A 10,849-nucleotide genomic window follows, 5' to 3' on the forward strand; every position below is an offset into this window, starting at 1 on the left:
AAATTGTGATGGCGATGCCAAAGTATAGCTTTCCACGATTGGTGGCTTCTGTGCGAGGTGTGGGAGGAAACGGACTCAGTCCTATTTAAGTAACAGGCCACAGAGAGTTTGACCATGCTCCAGTGAATATATAGATAACACAAATAAGACTTATTTATTTTTATGTTCCTATTTTTTAAAAAAGATTTATTTATTATATATAAGTACACTGTAGCTGTCTTCAGACACACCAGAAGAGGGAGTCAGATCTCATTACAGATGGTTGTGAGCCACCATGTGGTTGCTGGGATTTGAACTCAGGACCTCTGAAAGAGCAGTCAGTGTTCTTAACTGCTAAGCCATCTCTCCAGCCCCTTACAGTACTATTTTTATTCTCATTTTTATTTTAACATTTTTTTTTTGGGTCACAATGCTGGGGGAATGGACATGGAAGGACTGGGAAATGAATGTGATTGGGGTGTATGATGTGAAATTCCCAAAGAATCAATGAAAAATGTTATGCTGGAAAAAAAATAAAAATGGGGCTGGAGAGATGGCTCAGCTGGTAAGAGCACTGACTGCTCTTCCAAAGATCCTGAGTTCAGATCCCAGCAACCACATGGTGGCTCACAACCACCCATAATGAGATCAGCCGCCCTCTTCTGGTGTGTCTGAAGACAGCTATAGTGAATTATGCCGAAGTGAACCGGCCAGAGGGAGCAGAGGTCGTGAGTTCAATTCCCAGCAGCCACAGGATGGCTCACGGCCATTTGTACAGCTAGAGTATACTCATACACATAAAATAAATAAATAATTCTTAAAAAAAAAATAGAATGAGCTAAAAATGTAATGTATATTGTGTCTCTGCAGAAAAATATATCTGTGAGTGAAATATTATTCTGTTTTCACTTCCATTCCAGGAGCTGCAATATTTGCAACGGGTTTGGATAAATTAATCTTTTTAATTTTGGAAGCTGCTCAATCAATACACCCTCCTTCACCTCTCTTTCTCAACTTAGTAAGATGCTATTGATACTTGTAACAATCAAGCAGTTTCTGTGGCACTTGACCTGGACAACACTAACAAGTATTTCATTCACTAAACTGGGAACTAGTCCCCAAAACATCCTTAGCTCCAACCTTTTCAATGTTTTCGTTTGTGTTTTTATAAATCCCTAGCCGGCAGTGGTGGCACACACCTTTGATCCCAGCATTTGGGAGGCAGAGGCAGGTGGACTTCTGAGTTGTAGGCCTGCGTGGTCTATAGAGTGAGTTCCAGGACTGCCAGGGCTACAGGGAGAAACCCTGTGTCGGAAAAACAAACAAAAACAAACAAACAAAAAAAATAGTTCTTTTGGGTGATTCCAATCTTTCTTGTCAGGATATCAGCAGTTTAGATCACATGAACCAGCAATGGCAGTTTGATCCAAAAGAAACCACAAAGCTCTGGCAATTGGCCCAAGTCTGACAAAACAGCAACAAACAAACAAACAAACAAACCAACAGAAATATCATGAGAAGCTCTTTGGTACATTTTTATCTATGAAGTAACATCAAGCAACAATCAGCAAAGAAGGCCAGGTGAACCAATGCCACACAGCATCCATCATCTATTGTCTGTTGAGTTATATTTATATCCTTCCAAACACTTATGTGTTCTCTCAAACATCTGCTCTAGCAAAATATCACACGCCCTTTTACCAGGCTGCTTCCAGAGAAACACCAGCTGTCTGTTCTCAGCAAAACATCCAGCAAAGTTTCCAGAAAAACATTACATGACACAACTGTCCCAAAAAAAAAGCCAAATCCAAACCAAATTTCCCACTTCAGTGTTGGTGCCTATAGATGCCAGAGATTGGATTTCTTAGAGTTGGAATTACAGGCAGTTGTGAGCCTCCTGACATGGATATTAGGAATTGAACTCAGGTCCTCTGAAAGAGCAGAGCACACTCTGAACTGCTAAGGCATCTCGCCATTCCTCTTCCTCCTTTCCATAATTTCATAATATGGCTGTTTCTATATCCTTCAGTATTTTTATATATCTTCATATTTTCAAGACTACTAAATTGTTTTAATTATCTTACATGCCTTGTTTGTTACACTAGACTTTGAGTTCCTTAAGATTAATTAATTTTGTTTCTTTTTGGCAGAACAGAAAGCCAATTCTAAGGTCTCAGACATGTGGTGAAGCACTCTGTCACCGAGATACACTCCCACTGGTATTCAAACATGGTGGGAGTTTGGGAAGTATTTGTAAAAGAAGGAACATCTAAAATAATCCTTTCAAACTTAATGTTTATTCATTTGTGCTTAGTTGAACATATAAATTTAGTATTTTATGTTTTAAAGCCATATGCAAAAGTAAGTATTCTAAAAATAAAACATCTATAGCAATGCATAATCAAGAATACTTCAAATTAAGTAATATACTGAAAATACTTAAAGACATTAAACAGTGTCTCATGGGATCAAATTTTGAGTTAGAATCGTAATTTTACATAATTAGAAGGCAGTTTGATTCCATCTATCACATCCATGAATATATTAATCAGGACTGAACACTTTAAACCAACATAGCTATACAAATTACTTTTTATTTTTTTAAATTTATTTTCAATATGTGTATGTGTCTGTGCCTGTTGTGTATGTGCATACATGTGCAGGTGCCTGTAGAGGTCAGAGGAGTCATATCTCCTGGATCTGGAGTTATAGGTGGGTGTGGGCCCCACAATGTGGGCTCCAGGAATCAAACTTTGGTCCTATAGAAGAGTAATACATACTCTTGACAGTTGAGTGAGCTCTCTAACCCCAAACAAAACCTTTTTAGAAAATCAGATTTCTTTACTCTAGTTTACAAGTGTGAGTGTTTTGCCTACAAGGTATATATATATATACCTCACATGGGTGTCTGATACCTGAGGAAGTCAGGAGAGGGCATTGGGTCCCCAAGAACTGATGTTACTAGATGTTAACTCTACATGAATGCTAGGAACCAAATTTAGGGTCCACTGCAAGAGCAACCAGTGCTCTCAACTTCTGAGACATTTCTCTAGACCTTTTTATTTTTAAAGACATGGTCTGTTAACATGGTTGTACAAGAATTCACTATGTAAACCAGGCTGTCCTTGAACTTGTAAGATCCGAGTAAACAGGGACATCTCAAAAAAACACCGGGAGGCCAGGAATTTTAGGAAGGTAGTGGAACTCTCTGGAAGGAAAAGGCTAACTAACATTCCTCAGAATACAGGGTGAGAAACTACCTGCAAGTGGGGGCACATTCAGCAGGATGGACCTTTGCCCACCTTCAGACAAGGGTAGTCTAAAGACCAATCAGTTTAAAAAGTCACACTGTGCTACCAATCACATTGTGTCTAATGGTGCCCTGAAAGTTGTATAAAAGCATGATCACTGAACAAGTTGTGCGGGGTTGCCTCCTTTCCTGATGGTCAGGGACAGTCTCAGTGCACTGAAATAAAAATCCTCATGTTCTTCCCATTGATCAGGCTCCATGTGGTTCACTCAGGGGGCCTTCAGTAAGCTAAGATTCTTCAGGGTCTTACAAACTCACAGAAACCCGACTGTCTCTCTGAGTGCTGTGACTAAAGTCATGCAACACCATGCCTGGGTCATCTCTCTTTCTATTTTTAGTTAAAAATCTCACTATTTTGGGGAAGGCTTGTTTGAACTCCGGAGTTAAAAGTGTGACTTTCATGCCTCTGTTTCCCTTTTGTATGTGTAAGCCAGAGTACAACTTTTGGGCATTAGTTCTTGACTTCCAACAGGTGGGTTCTGGGAACTGAACTCAGGTTGTTAAGTTGGTGGCAAGCACTTTTACTCACTGAGTATCACTGGCCCTCAATTCATTATTTTCAAAAATAAATTAATTTCTTTAAGGAATATGTGAAAAATGTATATGTATATGTGATCATATATTATACATATACACACACATCCTATAATATTTAAACTAGGTTAAAATATATCAATTTAAAACAAGATATTTAAATATTTTAATAATTTTTTAATGAGTATTAATGTTTTGGGTATATTTATACACCACGTGGTGTGCCTGGTTCCTAAGGAAGCAGGAAAAGGGTATCTGATCCCATGGGACTGGAGTTACAGACATTGTGAGCCAACATGTGGGTGCTGGGAATCGAACCTGGGTCTTCTGGAAGAACAGTCAGTGCTCTTAACCAGAGCTATCTCTCTATCCTCTTGAATTATTTCTTTATCATAAAAACATCACACTTTCCTTCTAGTTTTTTGAAACATACCACATATGACTATCTATTCATTCCACTATATCATATCAGAGCTTCTTACTCGTATCTACTAATAACTTGGTACCATGAGTTAAAGCCTCACACTTTTCTCCTACTTCCTACTTGCAACTTCTCTCAAGTAAGTCATAGGCAGCTGTGTTAGTTTGGGTTTCTGCAATGATGAAACACCGTCGTAACAAAAGCAACTTGGGAAGGAAAGGGTTTATTCAGCTTATTCTTCTACATCCCTGCTTATCATCAAAGAAAGTCAGGATAGGAACTCAAAAGGCAAGAACCTGGAGGCAGGACCTGTTACAAAGGCCATAGAGGAGTGCTGCTTACTGGCTTGCACAACCTGCTTTCTCCTAGAATCCAGGATCATCACCTCAGGGATGGTACCACTTAAAAAATGGTCTGGGTTTTCCCATATCAATCACTTAAATTAAAAAAATGCTCTGCAGGCTTGCTAAGAATCTGATTTCATGGAAACATTTTCTCAATTGGGGTTCCGTCCTCACAGGAGACTGACTCTAGCCTATGCTAAGTTGACATAAAATTATGTCAACCTTGTTTAGTTTCTGAGACTGGACCAGATCTTGTCCTTTTAGGATGGTATGCCCATAAACTACTTTCAACGTCTGAGATCAACACTTTTTATATTCCATACATGAGATCATGCAACACTTGTCTTCATGTGCTCGACTCATTTTGATTAGCATAATCACCAGTTATACCCATACTATCAGAAATAAGATCTGTGATCACCTAAGTGCTTAGTGGCTAAGAGTATTTGCTGCCAAGCCTGACAGACCACCTGAATTCAATCCTCAGAACTCGATGGTGGAAAGAGAGAACTAATTATGTAAATTGTCCTCTGACCTGAGCATTTGTGCCATGCACCCCTTTCACCCCCTGTACACACAAATAAATGTAGTAAAAATAAGGAATGGCAAGATTTCCTTTTTCTTAGGGCTAACCAGTTTTCCATGTATACACACCACATTAAAAAAATCCATTTATACTTAGCTTGCTTCCACTTCTTGGCAAAAAAAAAAAAAAAAAAGCTACTTTAAAAATATTTCACTCGGCTGGGCAGTGGTGGCGCATGCCTTTAATACCAGTACTTGGGAGGCAGAGGCAGGCAAATTCTTAGTTCGAGGCCAGCCTGGTCTACAGAGTGAGTTCCAGGACAGCCAGGGCTACACAGAGAAACCCGGTCTCAGAAAAAACAGAAAAAACAAACAACACCCAAAACTTTTTCAGGAATATGCATACCTGGTATACTAGGACTGACTGAGAAGCACCCAATTTCAAGAAGAGTAGGTGAGGCAAAGATAAATACACAAAGCGTTCTCATGTTGAGGAAGTTACAAAACTGTGTCTTCCTTTTACATTATTAGGACAAGTATCATTTATAGCAGGTTTTATGATTTGCTTGCTAACTCACTAAATTTTAGGATCTTGGGCAAGTCAACTACCATTTCCTCATTTATAAACACCTTACTGTGCTTTTGAAATAGATCATAGGTTTGCTAAACATCACACATATGAAGGTGGTGAGGCACTTGGGAGCGGTTCTCCCGTGATGCTGGCGATATCCAGTGCGCTTTGTCTTTTTGATCAACGATCAGTGAGTCCAGAATTTTTTCTGGTGCACTGAGTACAGGCCGCATGAGCTCTGGAAGAACTCTTCAGGCGACGCTGTTCGCAATACCCAGATGAACATGCATACTATCAGGGTACACGCCTGTCAGAGGAACTACAGAGACTCCATTTGCTCGAAGCTTAAGAAGTACTTCGGAGACGCCCCAAAAGCAACCCAGAAGAATGGACTTCCGCCACACACTGGGAAGATGGGCTACGCAGCGAAACCGAACCGGAACCGGAGGGGATGACGCCAGCCTACAGAGGAAGGTGTCCGGAAGCGCCCGGGGACTACAGTTCCCATAAACCCGCGGGGCAAGGTGAGGGGCAGGCGTGGAGACAAAACCGGACAGGCCTTGCCAGTTATTTGGCCATTTCAAGGTAAATGCCAACACCGCGGCTCCGAGGGAAGAGTGACTTATAGTTCGCAACTAGATTTTTACGAATAATCTTCCCAACCCATCCTAAACCGACAAAAATGACGCTCCCAACGGGGAGATTTCCAGGCCACCGCACCCCACGCCTGCGGCAATCTTTCTCAGTGCCTACGACACGAGCATTAAGTTCCACACCGACCTTCTCCTTCCCTAGCCTCCAGCGGAGCTGGACGGTGCAGTGCCTCACTCTGGGCGTGGAGAGTGGGTAGTGGAGGTGTTGAACAGCGGACCTCCACCGCTCACCTTGGCTCGCTTCGCGGCTGCCCTTGGCACCAGAAGGTGAAAGCTGTCCCAGACTTGGGGGCCAGGGCTAAGCCCTTCTATCCTTGCCCTTAATCCCCTCTTTCTACCTATTAGCGTGGTGTCAATCCACTGGAGAGGCCAAGTGACTTCTCCTAGGTCACAGAGTAAGTGTCAAAAGAAGTTTTGAAGCCACTTTTTATGAGTCACTCCCTTCCACAGTTTAACCCCGAGATTAGGCTGGAGGACCACCGACTCTTACATTTTTCTTTTCTTTAACACTAGGCGGTAACCAGGGGGCACCTTTGGGACCTAGCTTAGAACCCTAGCGCGTCATCAACCTCGTTATCCTCAGCCCGAACATAAACAAGCACCGGGTTCTCCGCAGACCGACTCAAGGCGAAGCGCCTTGTAGCCTCTTTCCCCTTCTCAGAGAACGCGCAGCCCGTGCACGTCACCGCGGCGGAGCGGGTGGGTGGGGTTTGCTGCACGGCGGCGGTGGCGGCGGAGGCTAGTAGGTCCTCCGGTGACTCCGGGGCGGGGCTGTGGGGAGGGTGCCCACCGACTGCAGGACTCAGGAATGGGGGGTGTGGCTGGTCAGCCAGCATCTTCCGGGTGGGAGAAAGGGTCCGCTATTACCGGCGGCGCAACCTCCAAGGCCTGCTGCTGGAGATGCTCTTCCTCTCGGTGAGTTGTTTGTTTGTTTTTGTTGGCTGGGATGTACTCTTAGACACGCCCCATGAAGGAGGAAGGAACCAGGCCACCTTGGTCGGTGAGGCCTTGATTGGGCAGACAAAGGGGAATTGACCAGCTATGCTCCTGTCACTAATCCGCGGCTGCGCTCGGTGTTCAGTTTCATGCAGGCTCTTGGGAAAGCTGGTGCTGCTGCTGCTGTGTGATTCCTGCGGACAGACCTTGGGACCGGGACCGGCGCTGGCAGCTGGAGATGGCGGACACACGATCAGTGTATGAAACCAGGTTTGAGGCGGCCGTGAAGGTTATCCAAAGTTTGCCAAAAAATGGTACGTGCCATGGGCTCTCGGTAAAAGACCTTTCAGCTGGTTCTAGTCTACCTTATTTAGCATCCCTTCTCATTCTGTCTTTAAAAGAAATGGAATTGTAAGAATGGAGTTGAATGTTAATTAATTACCGCTGATTTTTGAGGCCAAAGGCGACGTATTACCTAGGTTTTAAGTAGTTTATATTCTTGAGAACAAGTCTTATCACTTAATTACTGTAGATTTGGGAAAATTAAAAAACAAAAACAAAAACTGGGGAGGGATGTCTGGTGCTACCTAACTCAAAAGTGTATAATCCAAACCTTCAGAATCTTTTGATATGAAGCGAAAGGAAAGAACAACTATATTCACTTGTAAAATGATTATTTTGACTATGATGTATTAAGTATGGTCTTCTTGTGTGTATCCTGGCAACAACTTGTAAAACTTTTTGTAATTTTGTCTGACCAGTGTTTTTTTTTTGTTGTTGTTGTTGTTGTTTGTTGTTGTTTTGTTTTTTTCAAGACAGGGTTTCTCTGTGTAGTCCTGGCTGTCCTGGAATTCACTCTGTAGACCAGGCTGGCCTCGAACTCAGAAATCCGCCTGCCTCTGCCTCCCGAGTGCTGGGATTAAAGGCGTGCGCCACCACCACTGCCCGGCTTGTCTGACCAGTGTTAAGGAATTTTTTCCGTCACTAAATTTTTTCTTTCAGTGTTCTAAATAGAGAAGTTTGGGAAGGAAGGGCTTTTACTCTGAAAATTTATATCCATTTGCATTGTGATTTACTTGTCATAATAAATTAGATTAAAATTATCTTAAGCATTTTTATTTTGTGCACTAGATTTATAGGCCAAGTCAAACATAACATATTAGTATAGTATTTAATGTCTTCCCACTTTTCATGTATCATCATTTGGCTAAGTAATGAATAGTCAGTGTAGTTCATCTCAGTAAAAAATTTTCAGGCATAGTTTTGGAAGCTTGTAGGCATGTTTTGCCAAGTACAAAACCCTGATTTAGTTCCTGCACCCCTTCAGAAACTGTGGCACAGGCTGTGACCCCAGCTCCTTTGGAGGATCAAGAGGGCTGGAGTTATGATTTGGTAGTGGAGCTCTTGCCTACTATGTAGAAGGTCTAGGCTCAATGGTGTTTTATATGTTTCACTTTGTGTTAGAGGAGAACACAGTGAAGACTAAAGCGTAAGTCTACATAAGCTAAGTAAAGGAAGGAATAATAAGACCAGTATGTTGATGACCTGCCTTGAATTTCAACATTCCAGAGGCAAAGGTAGTTGGATCTTTTGAGTTCAAGGCCAATCTGATCTGGATAATGATACCTGTCTCAAAAAACAAAAAAGGAAATAATATAGGAACTCAATTAGACATTTATTAAAAAAATTGTTTTAGGGCTGGAGAGATGGCTCAGCAGTTAAAAGCACCGACTACTCTTCTGAAGGTTCTGAGTTCAAATCCCAGCAGCCACATGTTGGCTCACAACCATCCATAATGAGATCTGACTCTCTTCTGGTGTGTCTGAAGACAGCTACAGTGTACTTATAATAATAAGTCTTTAAAAAAATTGTTTTAAATTTTATTTACATTAGTCTTCTGCCTCCATGTATGTGTGTGTAAGGATGTCAGATCCCCTGGAACTGGAGTTATGATTGTGAACTGTCATGTGGGCACTGGGATTTGAACCTAGGTCTTTTGGGAGAGTGGCTAGTGCTCCAGATATTGAGATTTTTTTTTTGTTTGTTTGTTTTTTTGTTTTTTTGAGACAGGGTTTCTCTGTGTAGCCCTGGCTGTCCTGGAACTCACTCTGTAGACCAGGCTGGCCTCGAACTCAGAAATCCGCCTGCCTCTGCCTCCCAAGTGCTGGGATTAAAGGCGTGTGCCACCAGTGCCCGGCAGATATTGAGATTTTTAAATGTTCAGTTAAGAATATTTATAGCGCTGGGCAGTGGTGGCACATGCCTTTAATCCCACACATGGTATCTTGGTTACATGTGCCTTAGATGTGCTGAGGTGTCTCACTCCCCACCCTTTTTTTTTTTAATAGTTTTTGATTTTTTTTTTTCAAGGGTTAGCGCCACCACCGCCCGGCTCCAGTTTTTGAATTTTTAAATATAAATTTGTGCTAATTAACTCATTCTTTTTTTAAAAAAAGATTTATTTATTATTATACATAAGTACTGTAGCTGACTTTACATGTACCAGATTAAGGCATCAGATCTCATTATGGGTAGTTGTGAGCCACCATGTAGTTGCTGGGATTTGAACTCAGGACCTTCAGAAGAGCAGTCAGTGCTCTTACCCGCTGAGCCATCTTGCCAGCCCCTATTAACTCATTCTAACTGTGATTTTTCTATTTTTATTCTTTGCTCTTTAAAAAATAACTACCTTATTAGAATACTATATCTAAGAAAAAAATCTTGAATGTTGATATATTGTATATGTAGTTTTATTATTGTGATTTTGGAATTAATGGTACACTCTTGGCCAAACCTGAACTACTAGTTTTCAATTTGACTATGTTGTAATTTCTTTCTTTCTTTCTTTCTTTTTAAAGATTTATTGGGCTGTAGAGATGTCTCAGTGGTTAAGAGCACTGACTGCTCTTCCGAAGGACCTGAGTTCAAATCCCAGCAACCACATGGTGGCTCACAACCATCCGTAATAAGATCCGATGCCCTCTCCTGGAGTATCTTAAGAGAGCTATGGTATACTTGCATATAATAAATAAATAAATCTTTAAAAAAAAATTTATTTATTTATTTCATGTATGTAAGTACACCGTAGCTGTCTTCAGACACTCCAGAAGAGGGCGTCAGATCTTGTTACTGAGAGAAACCCTGTCTCAAAAATCAGAAGAAACAACAAACAAACAAAACCTGAAAAGATATGATATTAGAAACATAAAAAAACCAAATATATTAAAATGTATAATAGCTTATTATGGAAAGTAAAGCTCCCATAGGAATCTGAGTCGCCCAAGTGAAAAAGCTACATGGTTGTTTTTTTGTTGTTGTTTTTTTGAGACAGGGTTTCTCTGTATAGACCTGGCTGTTCTGGAACTCACTATGTAGACCAGGCTGGCCTTGAACTCAGAAATCCACTTGCCTCTAAGCTACATGGTTAAGTTGGCCAAATTTCAAGTTTTTCCCAGATAAAGGACTTTGGGAGAGCTAGTTAGTTTGGGAACATTAAGTTTTCCCTTCCTTCCTTCCTTCCTCCCTTCCTTCCTTCCTTCCTTTTTTCGTTCTCTCTCTCCCTTTCTCTTTCTCTCT

At 41.5% G+C, this 10,849-nt stretch overlaps 1 protein-coding gene across 7 annotated transcripts in view; it reads left to right on the forward strand.

Moving 5' to 3' along the window:
- The first annotated feature begins 6,201 nt into the window (after positions 1–6,201).
- Positions 6,202–10,849, forward strand: part of Acbd5 (acyl-CoA binding domain containing 5) — a 41,178-nt gene continuing 36,530 nt past the window's right edge. For 2 of the 7 annotated variants that reach the window (XM_031369187.1, XM_031369189.1), the window contains exons 1-2: positions 6,202–6,269; positions 7,419–7,587. In XM_031369187.1, coding sequence (XP_031225047.1) covers positions 7,512–7,587 — 76 coding nt within the window. In that variant the 5' untranslated portion in view covers positions 6,202–6,269; positions 7,419–7,511. Of the gene's footprint in view, positions 6,270–6,966; positions 7,253–7,312; positions 7,334–7,418; positions 7,588–10,849 lie in introns of those variants that run through there. The other 5 variants (XM_031369184.1, XM_031369186.1, XM_031369190.1 and 2 more) reach the window with 4 other exon arrangements.

The sequence above is a fragment of the Mastomys coucha genome, unplaced genomic scaffold, assembly GCF_008632895.1.
Source record: "Mastomys coucha isolate ucsf_1 unplaced genomic scaffold, UCSF_Mcou_1 pScaffold15, whole genome shotgun sequence".
In the NCBI taxonomy this organism is placed as follows: domain Eukaryota; kingdom Metazoa; phylum Chordata; class Mammalia; order Rodentia; family Muridae; genus Mastomys; species Mastomys coucha.